At 37.6% G+C, this 21,599-nt stretch overlaps 1 protein-coding gene across 2 annotated transcripts in view; it reads right to left on the bottom strand.

Moving 5' to 3' along the window:
• Positions 1 to 485: 485 nt before the first annotated feature.
• Positions 486 to 21,599, bottom strand: part of frmpd1a (FERM and PDZ domain containing 1a) — a 34,001-nt gene continuing 12,887 nt past the window's right edge. The window contains exons 3-17 of one of the 2 annotated variants that reach the window (XM_084402294.1): positions 16,535 to 16,639; positions 16,261 to 16,424; positions 14,430 to 14,532; positions 14,193 to 14,238; positions 12,085 to 12,189; positions 11,329 to 11,424; positions 10,904 to 11,029; positions 10,295 to 10,414; positions 10,052 to 10,188; positions 8,227 to 8,350; positions 7,821 to 7,913; positions 6,474 to 6,656; positions 6,210 to 6,354; positions 4,567 to 5,649; positions 486 to 4,362 (exon numbers count right to left, since the gene is read on the bottom strand). In XM_084402294.1, the coding sequence (XP_084258420.1) occupies positions 1,700 to 4,362; positions 4,567 to 5,649; positions 6,210 to 6,354; positions 6,474 to 6,656; positions 7,821 to 7,913; positions 8,227 to 8,350; positions 10,052 to 10,188; positions 10,295 to 10,414; positions 10,904 to 11,029; positions 11,329 to 11,424; positions 12,085 to 12,189; positions 14,193 to 14,238; positions 14,430 to 14,532; positions 16,261 to 16,424; positions 16,535 to 16,635 (5,289 nt within the window). In that variant the 5' untranslated portion in view covers positions 16,636 to 16,639 and the 3' untranslated portion in view covers positions 486 to 1,699. Of the gene's footprint in view, positions 4,363 to 4,566; positions 5,650 to 6,209; positions 6,355 to 6,473; positions 6,657 to 7,820; positions 7,914 to 8,226; positions 8,351 to 10,051; positions 10,189 to 10,294; positions 10,415 to 10,903; positions 11,030 to 11,328; positions 11,425 to 12,084; positions 12,190 to 14,192; positions 14,239 to 14,429; positions 14,533 to 16,260; positions 16,425 to 16,534; positions 16,640 to 21,599 lie in introns of those variants that run through there. The other variant, XM_084402295.1, reaches the window with a different exon arrangement.

Genomic DNA, 21,599 nt, shown 5'->3' with positions numbered 1-21,599 from the left:
TTCTCTGTCTGCTTAAACCCTGCCATTTCAAGCTTGCATTTTATCTGTCTCCACTTTTGTGTGCAATGCCCACATCTTAAAACAACCGAAGCATCGAACCAAATCCCCGCCATATTTTTTTTCCAATAATCCCTTTACACTTGGATGTAGGCTACGCCACAATATAAAGAAAAGATCTTCAGTTTCATTGCAACGTTAAGATCACTTGACTAGCCAATCAGCCTACCATTCACTTTATTTGGGCAATCCCAATTAGACATTTTCACTCTCTGAATAAATCAGTCTCAGTTGACAGGGAATATCACAATCGCACTCTGACTGAAAACTTTTGCTTTCATGAGTTTGCATCTGCAGCTAAGCTTCAGTGGTAAATCCACTGACCCACATCAGTCAGCGCAACATAAATATAAATTCCTGGCTGTACCGTGGCATTGATGCAAATATATGTTGGCATTGATAAGTCTAATTAATAAAACAAACTTCTCCAGTTGTTTAGAAGTCATTTTAATGGGGGTGAATGCTGCATTACAAAGCTGGTTTTCATTGTTATAACCATTCATTCACTCACTGGTCAATCTTTCAATCATGCATTCATTTTTGCATGCATCCCACTATTTCCAATGTATACAGTATGTCTATGAATTACAGCATGCCCTATAAGAAGAGAGCGCATGACAGCTTTTTGGTATTCAGACACGTACTGGACTGGTAGGTAATTACTTGGCTATTAATTTAGTCATTTTTATATTTTCTCAAACTCAAATTTGTAATTTTCCACTCCTGTCACCTTTCAACCATTTTCTACAATAATTTGATCATTGTATGATTATGTGCGCAGTGTTTTGTGAAGACTAAAATATTTTAGGGGGAGGAATGACTAAAAAAGGTATAACTTGTCAATGAAAAATAAATCAATGGCACCAAAAATTATACTGTTATTTCTCCACAAAGATAATCTAATGATCCAAATACCACCCCTTATTAAGCTGTAAAGCATATGCAAAAGTCAATGTAAAGTCTTTTGAATGAATCTGCATTCACTCTGCAAAATCATTCATCCGTAGGCTTTGGTATATTTTTCTAAAAGAACATGTAACATTACTGGCAACTCAAGTAAAATATTGTTTGTATTAGTAAACATTTATAACCCAGGTGATTACTGCAGAAAGCTTTCATAACATTCTCTAATAGACACTAGGTATTGAGAAGAGAATACTGTATGTGCATAACATTGGTGAAGAAGCAAGAGAGAGCAATTATGAGAAAGATAGCAGAAAATGTTGGAAGATACTATGGAAAATCCCTGTCTATGCTTTCCTCATGAAGCAGAATAAATAACTGACAACCATAGTACAAAGACAGTTATAGTTTAGAATTACATTCAATACTAAATACTTACATACAAATACTGCAAAACAAGCTGTTTAGTACCCTGTTTAGAAATTCTGTTCTCAGTACATTTGTCATTTTAGGCTAATCCATTCAATATGTTTAAATGGCAGGTTTTATGTTTCTGTGTCTGTATGTGTGTGAGTGTATGTATTAGTTTATGCTTATTACTGGTATGACAGTGCCTTTGGACACTGCCTCAATATTAATGTTGTATATCTCAACAAGTTTATCTAAACCACATTTGAGTTATTCTGACAGGTTTCTTGCGATTTGGGGTGGGGGGCTACTCAATGTAACAGTCCAAATGTCAAAGGGCAGTGAGAGTGCGAAAGAGCTGGGTGAGGCAGAAGACTGAGGTTGTCAGTGCAGTGCATTGGCGAGCCAGGAGTTTAATACTCAGATCATGACAAGTCTTCCTTTCGCTAGCACTTCCCACAAGCTCTGCCGCCCGAGCAAAGTCTTGATAAGTTTTTGCAACATTTGCTAGTCCTGTAAGTGCTTGGACATGGCGCTCCCTGCATCGCTGGCAACTAGAGAAACATAAGCATACAATTGTCAGCTGTACCAGTGAGCGGAAGCTTTCAGACAACGATTGAAGTGTTTCCTCTGGCGTCTGCCCAACTCTGACCACACGCTGGCATCCAGCTAAAAGCCCCCGAGCCTCTGCATGTAATCGCCTTTTGTTCTCTGAAAAGTGAGCCACACAGGTATCCCTGGGGTGCTCGTGGACCCTATCTTGGTTCTTTATAGCACCAGCAAGAACACTTAAGATGGTATCCACATCCCTTTGCAAAGAAAGGAATCCTGTTGGTGGTAAGGGATACCGGCGAGTCAGCAGTGAAGTCATGATATCTCCATGGGGGTTCGTTAGGAAGCAGTTCGGAGCATCCAGGGGAGACAGAAGAGGACTGAGCTCTGTAGATGACAAAGCAGGCAGTACTAGATGAGGGAATGAGGGCAATGGAGAAGATGGAGAGAAAGATGCAGGGGATGCAGAGAGAGAGGAAGGAGGGACAGATGTCAGCACTGTATCCCCTGTTTCACCCTGGCTCGTTCTGCGGGAAAACTCGTAGACAGTGAGTTCATCATCGAAGCTGGCACTGTCAAGAACTCCACTGAAACAGTTGGTGTATACTGTCTGGCAGACCTCTAAAGGTGTCTCAGCACTCTCCATTACAGTGTCACAACCCATAGCCAGTACCGAGCTGCAGCTAAGGTCTTGTTTCTTATGTTGATTGGGGCTGGGCAAGGATTGTGGCTGGGCTATGGTAGGTTTGGAATGGCAGTTTGTGAAAACCCCACAGCTAGACGTAAAGTTTTGGGGAGTTGTGCTTGAGGGAGGGCAGCTATATTCTTGTAATCCACCGGACGTTACCACCCCCCAGGGTCCATTTAGGTTTTGTGTAGTAACCACTACAGATGAGGGGCTGACTTGGAGAGAGTTGTCTGCTTTGGAACACAAGGGGGATATGGCTAATACAGAAAACTCTTTAGGTTCAGTTTTGGCTTTATGCTGTCCACATGCTTGAGGACTAATATGGTTGACCTCTCTTATCTCCTCAATGACTTCAGTTACTTCTTCAGATACTATGGTAACCACTTTTACCTCTGTTACTTCAGGAGCACCTACATTTAATGTCACATCCTCAGTTACTTCTTTTGCTACCTCAACTTCATTTCTTTGTAGTTGTGTTTCTGAAAGTCTTCTCACATTGCCACTGCCATTAGAACTGGCAGTTAGCATTTCCTGGGAACGTGATAAGTAGAGAGGAAGGCTCTGGATCTTTCCCCGCAATGTTGAGGCAGAAAGTTGCCCAAGGATGCCAGATGAACAGGGCATAAGAAGGAATCTCTGGGCTGGTTCATAAGAAGGAACGCCAGAAGACAGTTCTTGGATGGAAGCGTTACAAGAATTGTCAGTTTCATCAGATTCTGGTCCTACGACTCGCTGGGAAAATAATTGTCTTGATGGGCAATGTGGTGCACCACTGCCAAAGTAGGCAGACATGCTTTGACTTCTTGTCCTTTCCGTGGGGTCCAATGAGCATTTTCCCATCCCAGATTCTAGATATACAGTATCATCATCCTTGTCTATATTAGGGCTTGTGGTGTATGATATACTCGGGAGATGGAAGTAGGGTAAACTTGATGGGGATATCTGGCCTAGTCTTGGCAGTGAACTGCTCTTTTGGGTCACTAATCTGGCCTGGGATGAATCCTCCATTTGTTTGGTTACATGGTCATCTCTTTGACCAAATAAAACACTGTTATCACACTTTCCTCCAGATATATCAGAGAACAAGTGGCCTCCAAACAGTCTCTCAACAAGACCTCCAACTGCACCCTCCTCCTCATCATCTCTGCCATGGTTACTGGAACTACCTTTGTCCTGTAGGTCCATGCGGGAGCGTACTGCTACTATAGTTGGCGATACTGAAGACATTAGCTCAGAGACTGATTTGAACTCCATGGAATCTGGTTCCATCTCTATAAGTTGCTGTTTCCGCTGATATGCTTTGTTTGAGTGTCCCACTTGTGTATCAGTAGGATTATCTGGTCCTGATCCATTGACTTTGGATAGGTTGATGGGTTTTGATTCCAGTGGTGATGGTTCTCCTTCAGAATCGGTCAGAGATGAGACTGTTGGACATGGACCTTGATCTGAGCATCCGCCATCAAAACATGCTATTTGTCCAGCACCATAGTTGACTGATATAGAACCATAGCTTGGTATGCTATTTCCATAGCTGTTATCTAATTGATCCTGTTCTGGGAATGATACCAGGGATGTGTAATTTGTTTCCATAAATGAGCGACGCTTTTTGGATCTTTTATTGAAATTTGAAAATTCATCTTGTGTAATCATTTTTCCTTCCTCCTTTTGTTTCTTCTCTAGATCCTCTGCTTCTTGTTCACTGACACAGATGCCAATCCCACCTAGGCTTATGGTGCTTGGCTTTGCAGAATTTTCTATAAAGAGAAATATCAGCAAATACACATGGTAAGTATTTGTTAGCAAAACTCTACATCACTATTTTGGATATGATTTCTTTCTTTTTTTTCGATGAGTGCAGATAACAAATTTTTCATATGATTAACTAACTTCTTTAACTTCTACAACATTTGTTATAATAATTTGAGAACATTTCATAGAGAATCTTCCCTACGTCATACCTCTTGTCATCGTACTTGAGGAGGGTTCTTCAGGGGATATGAATCTTTCCTGAGCGTCAAAGAACTCATCATCTGAACTGCTGTCTCCAAACCCTGGTGGAGGTTGAAAAATTGGCACTGTAACTGTCTGATTTACTTCCCTTCCTTCCCGATCCAGTTGTGTTTCTATAGGACCTGGAGGAGAGAGAGGTTGTGGAAGGCTACGGGCACTGTCAGGGGTCACATTGGAGCAGATATTGTAGTAGTGTCTAGTGTCTCCTTGTTCAAAGGTGAACACATAGTCTCCAGGAGGGGGTAGGGTGGTTCCAGGACATTTTGCAGGTGACCTCTTTTCATGTTTTTCAGTCTCTGGCCCCAACTCCTCACAGTCCTCCTCTTCACTGGCTGCAGGGGGACTAGGTAGACATTCAGCAATATTTGAGAGTGCAGCAAAGCAAAAGAATTGGTCAATATCAGACTCACAATGGGAATCAGCAGAGCACAGGTCACTTTGAGAATGGGAATCTTGTGTGAAACTGCTGTGCAGTTGCTGTGGAGACAATGCTGGTGAATAGCGGTCTTCACAGCAGTAAGAGTCTTTCACTGGTAAATGGCATGGGCGTCTGGTAGAGAAGTAGGTCATCAGGTCGTCCTCTTCTAGGGCATCTATAGAGTCACTGGACATGCTGGTCATGAAATGTGATTCAGTTTGGTATGAATCAGATGCTTCAGATGAAGGGTCATCCACAATGATGATACACTGAGGTTGTTCAGGCTTTTTCTCTTGCTCTTTGTCTTCCTTTTCTGTGCCTACTCTCTCATCATCTGTTTCTACTGTCTTTCCATTATTACCATGTTCATGAATGGTTTCTTTATCCTCTTCCTTTTCCTTCTTCTCAACCACCTCCTCTTCTTTGCCTCCTTCCTTCTCCACCTCTTCATCTTTTTCATTGTTACTTTGTGTTTTTTCAGTTCCCTCTGGTAGCTTATCTCTGGGTTTAACTGCTGTTTTGTTGCTTTTAGCAGTGCTAGCAACATGAGTAAGGAGAGCATCCACATCTGTGTCTGAGTCGTCAGAGTCACTGCCACAGTGTGACACATAACCTACACAAAGGCGGAAGCAGAGACAAAATTCTGATAAATCGCATTGTGAAAATATCCTTTTTCAAACATGCAAAAACAGTAATGTGGTCACATTTTGTCGGCCTATCATACCCCACTCTCCTACTCGCGGTTAGTTCCAGTCGTGTTTGTCACTAAACTGTAACCACCTTTTTTTTTTTCATAGTAATGACATAAATGTCATATTCCTTTTGATTTTATAGACACTAGTAAGATGCAAACAGTTTTCACTGTGAAAGAGTCTATCTAATATATCACAACTTGCTATTTTTAGAATGTTGTTATAGTATATAACCAGTGTGGAGTGGAAGTGGAGTTCTGGGAATTTGCCTGAAGCATGGAAGATTTTTTGTTTTCTGCATTAGACTAGAATTTGCATTGATAATGTTAGGATTGATAGTGTTATTTTTGTGGCTCTGTAGAAATGCCTTTAAAAAGATCTTGAAAATCCTACCACATTCTAAAATTCTGTTTTTAAAGTTAAAAATGTAATGTTTCACCAGAACAAAGAATTCAGCAAAACAGACAAATAGGTTGTATACCCTCCTCTGCTGATATGCGGTGGCTCTTTGAATTAGTTGACCAGGGGAACACGCAGATCTGGGGGTCCACAAATAGTTTGCAGTATCCAGCAACCAGACACAATAAATCTTTTGCTGCCACTGACTCCATCAGCAACGTTATTGGCTGAAGACAGGAAAAGTGTGACCAATGTGAAACAAAGTCAGAGCAGAGAGTACAAAGAAAGGTTTATACTGAGTGTACGTATATGTAGATGGAAGTACGAGTGCATGTTTATTGTTTACCTTTATATCCTGCAGGTAGATCTTGACCAGACTAACTCTGTCAGACTCGGGTAATAGTTCCACTCTGGTAATGCAGCTGAATTCAGTTAGTGTGGTCATGATGCTCAGTTTATGGTTGATCACCTGACTCACCCCATACTGAGCTCCCACCAACAAACTCACCATTGACTCTCTGTCCTGCAGCTAGTTAAATAGAGAAAGAGCGTACAGTATGTGATAAAGCATGTGATATATGGAATGGACAGCAGTGAGAAAACCAAATAAACCAAAAAGATAAACCAAAAGAGAAATATGTGACCATTTAATCTCTTCTTTTTTTTTTCTTCTTCACTCTCACCTGTTTTATTTAGAAATACAGGCAATTTGAATTAAAACAGAAAGGTAACATTTGTATGGAAAGGAATTAAATAATGGCCCACTTCAGGGCTCAACATATACTTTTTAAATACATGTATTTGTTTTTCTGTGACGTATTGAATAGTGCTGTTATTGATTTGGATCAAGAAGTTAAAGATATTTTTCTAAAGTGTATACAGCTGCATCAATAAAATGTAAAAATATACTACCATTCAAAAGTTTGGGGTCAGTAAGTTATTTTTTTTAAAGAAAAGAATCCATCAATGAGACATTACGTGTCGTTGACAATAAGTAAGGGTGCATAAAGCGACAGTCAATACTTATAAATTGTTACAAAAATTATATTTCGCCTAAATGCTGGTCTTTTGGACCTTTTTAATTCATTAAATGTATCACGGTTTCCACAAAAATATTAAGTCGCGCAACTATTTTCAACTGTAATAATAATAATAATAAGAAATGTTACTTGAGTCAGCATATTAGAACGATGTCTAAAGGATCATTTAACACTGAAAAAAATAACAGGGCATAATTCTGCTTTGCTATTTTTAAATATCTTAACATAGAAAACAGTTGAATTAAATTGTAATAATATTTCACAATTTTGCTGTCTTTAATTTATTTTTAATCAAGTAAATGCAGGCTTGCTGAGAATAAGAGACTTTCAAAAACCTGCAAAAAAAACCCAGCCCCAATCTTTTGAATGACAGTGTAGAGTAAATTACATTTTTTGTGGTGTAGGCAGTGAATCTAAACTACTTGTCCGACTGGTGGAAAATTGTATGACTGAAGAGAGCATGTGCAATGTAGGTCTCTGACTTTCCAAAATGGCATTTTGGTGCTGATGTGTGAGTGGTAGCAATGCGGATGAAAGATGTAAAGCCATTGCATGTGTAAATGCACGTGGGGTACATTTAATGGCAATTTTTTTTTTTTACAGCAGTTTAATGGATTTCATGTCTGAAAGTGGATATTAAGTGCATCTCTTACCATCATAGTTGCACTAAAAGCCTTTCCTCCGTAGGACTTGAGTTCAGACATCTCATTCAAGTAGTTCAGTCTAGCACGATTCACTGAGATCACCTATGAAAACACCCATGGGAAATAATGTAAATACACATTGTACTGTACTTCACTAACAAAGAATACCAAAATATTCATGTTTTGAGCACATCTACCATGGGAATGCTACATGATACATGGATATAGTATTATTCTGTAACATGGCATATGTCACGATACTATCTGAAACCATCATTGCTCTATGGCAGACAGTATGGGTTATGTTTTTATTTTATTTTAGAGTTACAGGTATACTTTATACTGTGTACATGATTTACATTTTTCCACTCAATGCTCAGGACAGAACACAAACACAGTATACACATGCACACACCTTTTGCTTTGGCTCCTGAGATAGAATCTTTTTCATGTGGTAACTGATGGCTTTCTTCAAGTCCTTCTCTCTCATGTTTCGCAGTAAGGTGTGGGACACAAAGCTTTCAATACCCCACTCCTTCCTTCAGACAGAAATAGTACAGACAGAATAGTGTGAATAGTTTTTGATGACCAAGGCAGCATTTATTTGATCAAAAATACAGAAAAACAATAAGTCAAGTCAAGTCAAGTCAAGTCAAGTTTATTTATATAGCGCTTTTCACAATACAGATTGTATCAAAGCAGCTTCACAGTATTAAATTAAAATAATACATCAATGTTTGTTTCTAGTGGAAAACGTCCACGTTTGGTAATGCTGATCAATAGTATTGTTGATTGATTAATTAAATGAATATCCCCAAATATCCCCAACTGAGCAAGCCAAAGGCAACAGTGGCAAGGAACCGAAAAACTCCATCAGGTGACCTAATGGAGAAAAAAGAAAACCTTGGGAGAACCCAGGCTCAGTCGGGGGCCAGTTCTCCTCTGGCGTTTATGAACTAGAGGTCAGATTTAACTGTAAGATTAAAAGTATTATATGAATGCCTGGCTGAAGAGATGCGTCTTTAATCTAGTTTTAAACTGGGAGAGCGAGTCTGAGCAACGAACAGTATCAGGAAGGCTATTCCAGAGTTTTGGAGCCAAATGTGAAAATGCTCTCCCTCCTTTGGTGGACCTAGAAATCCTAGGTATGACCAAAAGCCTTGAATTTAGTGATCTTAAAGAGCGCAATGGATTATAGGGCGATAGAAGATCCGTTAAATAGACTGGAGCTAAGCCATTTAGGGCTTTATAAGTCAGTAGCAATACCTTGTAATTAATACGGAACTTTATAGGTAACCAATGCAGTGATGATAAAATTGGTGTTATGATCATATTTTCATGATCTAGTAAGAACTCTAGCGGCGGCATTTTGGACTAACTGTAGCTTGTTTATTGAGGATGCAGGACAACCGGCTAATAAAGCATTACAGTAATCTAGTCTCGAGGTCATGATTGCATGAACTAATTTTTCTGCATCAGAAACTGATAGCATAGCAATGTTTCTAAGGTGGAAAAAGGCTGTTCTTAATAAATAACTGTAATGGTTATGTACTGTTATGTCTTGTTATAGTTTTTCATTCTGTTTGATCTGTTCCTGTTTGCCGGATCTCCTAGTTAGTTAATTAGTTTCCTAGTTGTTTGTTAATTAGTCCCACACACCTGTTCTGTTTCATCCTGATTACGTTTCCTCATGTTTACAAGCCCTGTGTTTCCTCTTCGTCCAGTATTGTTTATGTTAAGTCTAGTTGCTATTCTCATTCCTCCTACGTGCTCACATTGTTTATTAAAAGACTCTTTATTTAACTTGGATTTTGTGCGTGTTAGTCTGCACGTTACAATATTGTTAAATATTATTACTATTTAAAATAACAGCTTTCAATTTTATCATATTTTTCTCCAGTACTTTACATTACACCAATCTTCAGTCATATGATCCTTTAGAAATCATTATGCTGATTTGGTGCTCAAGAAAGATTTATTAAATTGGTTGTGGAAACATGATTAAAGACATTTTTTCTTAAATAGAATTATTTAATAGAATTTAAATTTTGATCAGTTACTGTAAATGCAGCTTTGCTAAATAAAAGTATTTATTTGGAAAAAAAAGAACATCTTACTGGCCCCACACCTTTGAATAGTAGTGTACTTGCTAAGGACGACAACTAGAAAATGCAGCAACAAGTTTTCATTTATTAGTTAAAATAGCATGGACACTCATGTGTTAGTGTGTGTGTACTCACATCATGGCCTTCAGAGGTGTTTTAAGAGATTGTCCACTGCTTGCTAGTTTTTCCTGTACAAGTAGAGCAGCCAGTCTGAGAGCTGTATTACATTTCATCTCCACTGCAAACCTTTCCTGCAATACATCACTCACACTCTACACAAATACACACACACTATTAAAAACAATCTAAAATCAATCTGTGGTGATATTATTATTATTATTTAAATGCCTGTAGATACACACAGACACAAACGCACACCTGTAAGTATAGATACTCAAAGGCCACAGGATCTTCTTTGAGCATGCTCTTAAAGTCTCTCGGTAGAAAACAGACACGAAACAGACACCTGTAGTCGTGAGTCTCCTGCTTTTCAGCCACCTGTCACATATACTCAGAGTGTTAGATGTATACTGTATGTGAGTGTAGAAAGAAGTAACTTAACTCTTTAAAGGAACATTTTCACCCAACATTTAAATTCTGTTATTATTTACTCATCCTTGTGGTGTTTTAAACCTGTATGACTTTGCTTTTGCTGTGGAACACAAAAGGTGATATGAAGAACATACTCTTTTTAATGTATGGAAAGTGAAAGGGGAAAAGGACTAAAAAAAAGAAAGAAAAAAAGACAGCTTTGTGTAAGAAAGTCATAATCACTGAAAATCTTTCGGACTGCTTTTATGAGTTTTAGATCTTGACTTTCACCCCGCATCCTTATTCACCTCTATTATGTATGGAGGTAAGTGGCCAGTATATTCTTCAAAAAATAGTTTTTGTTCCAGAGAAGAAAGGAAGTCCCACAGGTTTGTAACTACATGAGGATGAATAAATGATCATTTATTGATTTTTTTCTTGTGTTTGTGTGTGTACCTTTTGAATAATCTCTTCCTCGTGTAGTAGATATAGTTTGCTGATGCTGTATTGTTGCTCAAGTACCAGAGAGAAGTGTTCGATCCGGGTGATTGATAGTTTCTCCTTCAGAGTCATCACTATGTCCTAAACCGTGATACATTTTTTCAGGATTGTTGAATACAAAATTCTAAATTGCCCCAGTTTTTTTTTAAACATTTGGTCAATTTAATGCATACTTGCTTTAATTTAATCTTACTGACCCTAAACATTTGAATGGTAGTGTATATAGCATTTCCAAAAAGTCCCTAATACTGCGATTGGATCATGCATGAAATTATCTTGAAATTATCCAATAAACATCATAAAAAAAGCAACATAATGAATGCTGACTGAAAAATAAGGCATCACATAACAACAGACTACAGTAAATATGTCTAAAGTACCTTAACAGTGGTTTTAGATTCAAATTTAAAAGCCTTCGTTTGGCCATTCTCCAGATAGACCTTCAGAACATTGGGCAGGAACAGCAGAGAGTTACCCTGGGGGCCAAAGGTCAATATATGGTCAATATATTGTAGCAATGGCAAAACAACTGCCCTGTTTCAACAGTGTTTAAACAATTCTAGTTAAGCCAGGGAATATTATCAGTCTCATTATCACATTAAAAAAGATTAAGCACTCAAAAGGCTGCATACAACAAAGATAAAACAGCTTTATCACTGCCTTAGTCATGTGGTGTGCCTGATAATGGGTCATTTTAATTAGACGTTAATTAAAAAACATCTTAGGTCGAGGGAAATGAATAGACTCACGGCACTCCACCTAAAGGAACAATTCACTGAAAAATAATGACAGAATTTTTACTTTTAGGTTAACTGTGCTCTATCTATTTTAATGTGCTCTATCATAATCACAATTGCAGCTATACTATACACCATGTCAGCACAGTTACACAGAGATTATGATTAATGGTTAATTGAATAATTAATAAATAAATGCTAAATTATTGACTAAGGTTTTTCCCAAGACTGGGTAGACTGCCAAACCTCTCCCTCTCAATGCCTCTCTATTGTTCTACATCTTTTGTTCATATTCTCTCGCTCTTATTTTCTTTATCGCTTATTCACGTTATCTTTTTTTTTTTGTAAATTAGTGAATGTGAATACTAACATAGCATGAATGAACAGAATGTGTCAAACCTGTGAGTGACCATTGACCGCCACCTCCTCTGCAAACCTCACTTTAACAGGGTTTGACTTCAGCTTGGCTCTCTTCTCTGGAGTTATGAAGGACGACTTTGGCCCCTATGGCACAGCCATAATGACAATCAGCACAAATATGGATCTGTTTGAACTTCAGTGACATATTCTTTCAAAAAACATTCATTGCAGAATTTCACTGGCATTTGCATTGACTGTGACATTTACCTGTCACTAAGAAACATGTATTATTTCCAAACAGAGTGACATTAAAACATCCTGAGATCAAACCATCTGTATTTCCTCTTTATGACCCTTACAAAAAAAGGTACTGTGGTGGTACCATGCTACAGGAACAATCATGGGACTTTAATATATATCATGGGACTGAATGATTACCGTATTCAAAGAATGCGATGGAATTATCATGGAAATATCATTATACTTCTTGTGTGACCTAACTGAAATCGCATTAACAAAATAAACCAGGGGCTTTTCTCAAACTTTAGCCATTTACATTATAAGGCATGTTTTCCAAATGAAATGATTAGCTTTTATTTGTCATTGTACTACAGCTGACTTAAAGTATTAATTTATTAATTATAAAAGTGAATACATTTTTTTCAGTTAAACACAAATTAATTTGAATTGCACCATTCGGAATAAACATTCGGAATATTCTTGTTCCACTCCTTTGCAGCCCATGAATAATTGTATATTGTCACGATCTGTGTGTTTAGTTTAATTTTCTTGGACTTTTAGTTTGTTTCTCTTCAGTTACCTGTTCCCTTTGTTCTTGTTTCCTGCCAGCTATTAGTGGTCATGGACATTCATTAAAGGGATAGTTCACTTTGAAATTAATTTTTGATATGTTTTAGCTTACCTCAAGGGCATCCAAGATGTAGGTGTCTTTTTTTCCACAGTAGTTTCAATTTTGATATTTTTAGGTCAAACCGTTCTTGTCTGTCAGTCATATAATGCAGGTCGATGGTCACTGTCTCAAAACACAAGCACAGAGTCCAAATTAAAACAATTCCCCATCGTCCAAATTAAACAATTCCCCATCGTAAGTACACATTGATGGCCTAAGACAAGAAACGAGCGGTTTGTGTGAGAAAACGAACAGTATTTATATCATTGTTATCTCTTGAACACAGCACACGTCCAAATGATCTGACGGCGCGGGCGGGTATAGATATATACATAGATGTCGCCTTGGCTACGGTTTCGTTCCAATGAACTGCAGTAGCGAAGGCGACATCTATTTATATATCTATACCCGCCCGTGCCGTCAGATCATTTGGACGTGTGCTGTGTTCAAGAGATAACAACGATATAAATACTGTTCGTTTTTTCTCACACAAACCGCTCGTTTCGTGTCTTAGGCCATCAATGTGTACTTACGATGGGGAATTGTTTAATTTGGACGATGGGGAATTGTTTTAATTTGGACTCTGTGCTTGTGTTTTGAGACAGTGACCATCGACCTGCATTATATGACTGACAGACAAGAACGGTTTGACCTAAAAATATCAAAATTGAAACTACTGCGGAAAAAAAGACACCTACATCTTGGATGCCCTTGAGGTAAGCTAAAACATACCAAAATTTTATTTCAAAGTGAACTATCCCTTTAAATCATCTCACCTGTTTATTATTTAGTCATCATCACTGTGTATGTAAGCTCCTCTTTGTGCTCCATTCATTGTTCCGATATTGTCATGTCAACATGCTGTTTTCTTGCCTTATTCATTCCTGTGGTTTACCTGAGTTTGTTTTATTTAATAAATACTTTTGTTTTGGAACCATTTGCATCTTTGTCATCTTCATCGGACATATGCAGTATATACTCTGATGCTTTGTATTTAATAGGTTTACTGAAAACTGAAAGCATAATCAAATTAGAAAAAAATATTTAATAAATGAACACATAAGAGGTGGGAGATTTGTAGAATTTTTATTATTCTAATAGTTATTTATCAAAAAATACTTTTTTGGTCATTTCCGCCTGCTGCCATAATGCATAACAACACCGCATCCTCCTGCCATGCCCCAATCAGAAGAAACAGTTTGTGTGAGTCTCTAACTATATGCACACATACACTTACCACAGTATTTCTCAGGACAGTCAGTATTATGGTGTTCTGACATTCTCTATAAATAATTGAAAAAGAGTACAACAGAATTAGTGGTACCGATAGCTAGAGCCACCAGATGTCCCATTTGTTCCGAAGATGCATTTGGCACATGAAAATGATCTAAAATATTTGGTAAAACTGGACATCTGGGAGCCCAGATACAGCTGATTTTGTAGTTTCACATAGACACTCTTACATGTCGCGTACCTGATGATGTCAGCAGCTTGCTCAGTAGATAGATCATCAACAGCAACATTGTTTATTTTGAAAAGTTGGTCACCAGGGACAAGCTTTCCATCAGCAGGGCCTCCTATAAAAAACAGACAAACATACCATGACACTGTAGCTGTCAATCTGTTTACAAGATTGTCTTAATTATGCTGAAGAGAAGGAATGTTTGAGAAAGAGTGTTTATGTCATCCCGTTTGGCTGTGGGGTAACCAGATGGCATCAGCCATTCCAAGAGTAGGGTTTCCTGTAGACATTGCTCCATGTGCCAAACCAGTCAGCCAACATGTTGCTGTCATTGCAGGCAATACATGCACATGGCTGCTTGGCCACATTTCAACCTTAAACTTATGTTCAGAGAACATTTATACAATGAATCAGTTTTTAAATTGCTCTATTAAAGATGACAGTTTTTAAGGTAACACATTACAATAAGGTCTCATTTGTTATCATTAGTCAATGCATTAAAGAAATAGTCCATCCAGAAATGAAAATTCTGTCATCATACTCCCCCTCATGTCGTTTCAAACCTGTATGTCTTTCATTCTTCTTTGAAACACAAAAGAAGATATTTTGAAGAATGTGGGTAACTAAACAGTTTTGGTTTCCATTGACTTCCATTGTATGGACAATAAATCCAATGGGAACCAAAATGGTTTGGTTATCAACATTCTTCAAAATATATTATTTTGTGTTCAGCAGAAGAAGGAACTGCATTCAGGTTTGGAAAAACATGATGACAGAATTTTCATCTTTGGGTGGACTGTCCCTTAAACTAACATGAACTAACAATGAGCAATATATTTGTATAACTTTATATAAAAAAAGTTTATGTTCACAGTGCATGTTAACAGATAAAAAACATTTATCTTAAAAATGTACAATAGTAAATGTTTAGATTAACATTAGCTAATATTAATAAATGCTGTAGAAGTATTGTTTATTGTTAGTTTATGTTAACAAACGAAACCTTATTGTAAAGTATAACTATATACTATACTATATATATACTATATAAGGGATCATATACATATACACTAGTAGATTTATCTGCAAAATGCACTACAAACATGTTTTAGAGTCAAAAAATATTTCATAGTAATTTTTTAGGTAACTACCTTAAATATGATTTTTAACGATTTATTGTGATTTGACTCAAATATATTCTAATAATACATATATTACTGCAGTATCCTTTTTGCAGTAATGGAACCTTTTTTGTAGCTAATGCACTGTAACTGTTTTATCGATTTTCATGAAGGGCTTGTGTGCTGTATAATCAAAATTTTACTTCACAATGTAATTGACATCAGACCTGCTCCATCAAATGGCTCAACAGACCAAAGCTGCTTTTCTCAAAAGCATCGTAAGCCATTCGCACCAATGGTCTCTATGATCAACTTAGCTCATGATGCTTTTGAGAAATGCAGTCCTGGTCATCCACTTCTTATTACGATGACATCTTCATGGAGTCCATGGGCATTTTCCTGCCAGCAAGCTAATCTAGAAATGATCATTGTGGGATTATTCCAAAATAAAATCTAATGGATTCAAAAATCGCCAAAAAAGGATAATCTCGTTTCAGAACTGTATGGCCAACGGTCCCCTGCCTGTTACCCTGTGAGTGTTATTCATAAGAATTTGGAAGTCCCACAGTTGAGCTGTGGAGTTAACCAAGGCCACCTGGCTAATATCTAGTTCTTAGCTTCAGCGCTTTCATTATATGTGAAGTGGATAATAAAGAATTATGAAAGAGCCTTACTATTTGACCTGATGAATATTTTTAGAGATGATTGTGGGTGTAATGTACCTTCTGTCACGTCCAGCACCTGGGGTGGAGTGTGTGTTGATACAGTGAAGCCATGGGAGTTAAGGGTGGGGTCAAGTGGGATCTTAACAGTGACTCTAATTGGACAGCTCCTCTGATCCTGGGAGCCATTGTCAGCAACTTGCCCATCTTCTAACACACGCTCGCTATATACAGACAGAGAGGGAAATGGGTGATGCTATTCGAACACAATATACAAAAAAGAAATGTAAAAGTACTCGTCCACACAATTATTCTTAGATTAAAAGAGTGGTACCGGCTGATGGACTCTCTGGAGCGGCGAAGCCAGCGTCCCACCACCTGTTCTACTCTGCTGGTCCTGCGAGATGGTGAGCGACTGCGGTCCCGCTCCTCCATTTAGCTACACACAGGGTGAAAGGTCACCATTAGGCCACTATTTATTGCAAAGAAAATAAGGTAACAATTTCAGTGATATAAAAAATTAAATAAAAAATCACTCACATCTAACATTAACCAACATACAGAGAATACACAATGCGCATTTATTGTTGAATATGCATTTGCAAATTATCACACATTTTTTATGTTTTAAGACGTTTCACATATACATGTTTTAGAATATCCTCTTTAGCCAATCATAGTTCTCACTGACCTCATTGCATTACACTTTCCTCCCTATAGGATCAGAAAGAGATGTAACAGGGTTTCCCAAACTGGGGTTCGTGAGTTGATGGAAAAGCTAATATTTAAAACATAAAAATGTCAAATAAAATAAATTAATAATTTAAAAATAAAAACAATCAAAAGATTAAATATTTTAATTTGTTTATAAATCTGCATGTCATGTGACTGTTAACCAACATCAGAGAACATGGGACTGTGTTGTTAAAATATTTAAATAATAAGGGGGTACTTCAAGTATAGTATAAAAAGTATTATATTATATTATATTTATAATTCAATTTGATCATTTGTCATAGGCATAATATTAAAATAAATGTGGTCAGGTAATTTATATTTATATAATATATATATTTTATAATATATATGCGTCTTAAAGTTGGCATGAAACAGAAGTTGTGATCGTCTTTTCTTTCTCATGTAAGTGACAGGTTGTCCCACCCTCACTCCAGTAAACACATCACCAAAAAACAAAAGAGATGTCACTGCAAGAGGGAGGGAAAGTTAATTTATTTAAAGATTACGAGGGCACATTAATAATAATACAAATAAAAAAAAATGTGCACAGATAAATCATTTATATACATATACACTGTATTCCATTCCATTCCACTGTATTCCAAATTCCATAAAATAATAAAAAAAACATTTGTCAATTTTGATTTCATGTGACTTTAACTGCTAAATAATTTGTGTTCATAATAACTGCATTGTAACAGTAACATATCTTGTGTGTATAAAGCCAACATTGAAACCCCTCTTTAGGTGAATTAAGCTGAAGAAAAGAGCCAAACTTTTAGTACTGTGGTGGTGCACAATGACTGGTTGGTAAATTTCTCTATCCACTTTCTGAGAAGTGATAAAACTCAAAACGTATTCATGCTGTTTACAGTGGCCTTTAGGTTGAGCCTTGAGCATCTACTCTTATAATGGACATAGCTGTTGCAAGCAAAATGGCGTGTACAGCAGTACTAATAATGTGCGGTCAACCTCTCTTATAACGGTATGAAACCTTGTCTCTCTTTATGTTGTAGGCTAGGTTCTGTAAATTGTGGTGTTGTTGCAGAATATTTTTGACGTTTATGGTGCTTCTATATGGTGAGGTATTTCTCACTAGGGAATGTGAGAGACAATCTGGAGCCTCATGGTGAACAGAGAGAAGGCCAAACAATGGCAAAGAGACAAATTACATATTGCGACAAATAATAGACAGAGATCCCAGGAGATCATGAGTCATGGTCCCATTATGTTCTCAGATTTCACAGGATTTGGATCTGACTTTCCATTTATTTTGACTACTGTCAACATCGTTATCAATACTGTATACACCACATCAAAGTCGTTACAGACTGCGCAACATTTGCCCAGACCAGTGTTGCCAGATTGGAAATGTCCAAGTATCGTACCAGAAGCTCAAAATTATCGTATTTGGAAGAAAATTATCGTACACGAGTCAAACCTGATTAATTCGGTTCGGGAGTATAGATAAAAGCCCGCCCGCATTTACAATTTATTGGTTGGGTCCTTACATGCGCTTCGTGAGGCGCACTAGCACACACACGCAAGGTCTCTCGCTCCCTCTCTCTTCACGTTCTTCTCCCGGTAGACGTAGAATCCACAGCTAGATCAATGAGTATAGAAGCCCTATGATTACAATGAACGACCATCATTTGAAGTGTCACACAGTTCTGAAATTATCGTACATTATAGGATTTTTTGTCATTATTGATCGTACATCGTACAGAGGTCAAAATTATCGTACAAATACGATAATTATCGTACGTCTGGCAACACTGGCCCAGACTGTGCACAATAGTGACCGCCCACTTTTTCAACAGCCCTGTTTATGTTTCAATATTTTCAGGAGGATGTTTTTTCAAGCAAAAATATATTTGAAAATCTGAAAAATAGAAAGTTACAAGACTATTTTGTCACAGTTATGTCCAGCTTCTCTGTCTTGTTTAGTTTTAGTCTTAGTTTTCTTTGTAACCATTTGTCTGAGGGTACGTTTAGACAACAATGATGTACTAAAAAAAACAAAAAAGTTTTTCCTTGAGGTTTTTCATGTACAGATGACAACGTTGTCCAAAATGATCCCAGTTCACACAGATCCACGAAAACAATAAAAAGCTGTATTATGCAGGCCAGGCCAGTAGTTGGCGATGTTACTTTGTAAACAAACACTATGGGCCTATAGACTGAACACGAAATACGCATGTGCAAGACATCACCATTTTCACAAATTCACATTTTTGTTGTGTACATGGAGACGATAACAGTATCGTTTTCAAAAAATTGCACTTTGAATTTCAGTTCTCCTCTGATCTGCGTCATGTGTTAATTTTATGTCCTAGTGTTTATTAAAATTATATTGTCATTCTTTCTGCGTCATGCATCGTCTTTGGAATGCAGGGTGCGAGAAGTGGGAAGACAATAGCTGATGAAATGGGACACGAGAAGCGGAATAGCCCATCTTCTTTCAGCTATGTCTGGCAAACCTACATATGCGAACATAAAAGGAGCATACAGTTCCATCTCCGTATTTATATAGGATCTTTCCTTACCGATGCCAACCAGTGCATAACTAAACACAGGAAGAGCATATTGGTACTATTTCCACATTTGCAACACTATCGAGGCACTGGCTGATTAGGTGGGACGCTAGAAGCAAAATAGCTCTTCTTCTTCAGCTGTGTATGGCAACCCTTCGCATACAAATATTAAAAAAGCATATACATTTATCCCGGAATATACCTCCATAATCTAAATACTGGGAAGACAATGGCTGACGAAGCAGGACGCGAGAGGTGGAAGAAGAACCCATATTCCTCGGCTATGTCTCATTACACGAACTACAATTACAGGAGTATAACATTCTGCATTACTCCACAACAAGCAGCGGTAGATGAGGAAGTGGGGATGCGAAAGGCTGTATTGCCCATCTTCCTTACACGCATATAGTATTGAATGTATTTATACATAATACTGGGGAGATAATGATAAAGTGGGACACCAAAAGCCCATCTTCTTCAAAATATTACATCTCCACTTCACAACAGGTGGCAGATGATCAACAGACCCTTCACTTGACTTCTGGGTGGTCCTTGGCCAATGAAAACTGCTCTGGAGTCCAGACCGTCTGCCATCAGTCTGAAGATCTGGATATGCAAGACTAAGGGCCCTATATTATTAAAAATAAAAGGATTACAATGTAAAAGATTAATATTGTGTACATATATATATGGTGGAATCCGGCTTGTCCCGGTAGATGGTCTGCTTGTGCGCTTTCCTCGCGCACAACAGATCCGTTTGCTCTCTGGAGACGCGTTCAGTCTTTCCACTTGCAAATTCCGCCATGTAAATAGCGAATCCGCCATGGTGCGAGCGCAACTTGCTTTTTAAGGGAATGGGAAATTGATTGTTTTTTTTTGCACGTAACGCCCAAAACACACCCATTACTCATTAAGAGAATAGGGACAATCCTTTTAGACCATGAGCCGGGGGCGCCGACCATTTTTCCCGTCGTTAAACTAGCAAAAAAGGATTTGGACACGCCCTAACTGCACTTGCGCCATGCGCTTTAGACCATGCGCTTGGTTAGTTAAAAAAGGGCAAGTTCCTAATATGGATAAAGACATTCAGTGATTGCTGTAGCTGAATAACATGCAGATAGAGCCATTTTGACTGATTAAACATGAAGAGAATAAACACACCATTGCAACAGTATTATGGTTTATCTGTGTTCTTCAAGCCATCTCTGGTATTTTCATAAGGATAATGTATATGAAGAGTTCAGATGCAAAAGCCTCTAAGTGCCATCTGAAATTATCTTCTAGAATGATCATTTTTATCAAGCTCGTATATTTAAGTTCAGTAATTTACTAAACTTAAATATACAAGCTTGATAAAAAAGTATCATTCTAGAAGAAAATTTCAGATAGCACTTAGAGGCTTTTGCATCTGAACTCTTCATATTCATAATGCAATGCCAATCAACATAGCCTTTATCACTGTATATAATACTATACAATAATATAAGTTCTTTTAATTTCAATTTGACTGATATCTTAAAAAAATAATAATAATCCAAAGACAAGAGATGCGTGACGCAGAATGAATGAAACCCAGACTTTAATAAACACAGAGAACAATACTACAAAACACAACCCAAAAACATTAATGCAAGACAATGAACTAAAGGAACAGAGGGCTCAAATACACTGAGGATGATAATGAACAGGCGTGGACTAATCTGAAACCAACTAATGAAAAATACAAGCACAGGAAAACAGAAACAAAGAAAGCCACGACTAGAAACTAAACAAGACAATGAAACTAACCATGACCGTGAATACGTTTATTGCAAAATGTATGAATATTTAAGTAGTTTAAAGGCCAATTCACACTGCACTGACAGACGGAGACCAATGCCGACAATCACCGGATTACAGCACGTCACTTCTCAGACATTCTAAATCCAATTCAGTATGTTCAATCTGCGAAAACAAGCTCCAACAGACTCTGACTGTTGCTGTCTGTTGACGTGGTGTGAATTAGCCTGAAGAGTCTTCAGTAACCATTACATCATTTGCAATGGTTTAGTTTGTAAACATAATTTGGTGAAAATGCTGAATGCAATAACTTCAGAGCTTATGCTAGGAGTGTTCTAAATTATTTAT

This window comes from Rutilus rutilus (genome assembly GCF_951802725.1).
Source record: "Rutilus rutilus genome assembly, chromosome: 2".
Classification (NCBI taxonomy): Eukaryota; Metazoa; Chordata; class Actinopteri; order Cypriniformes; family Leuciscidae; genus Rutilus; species Rutilus rutilus.
This window is presented reverse-complemented; position numbering and strand designations above follow the sequence as displayed.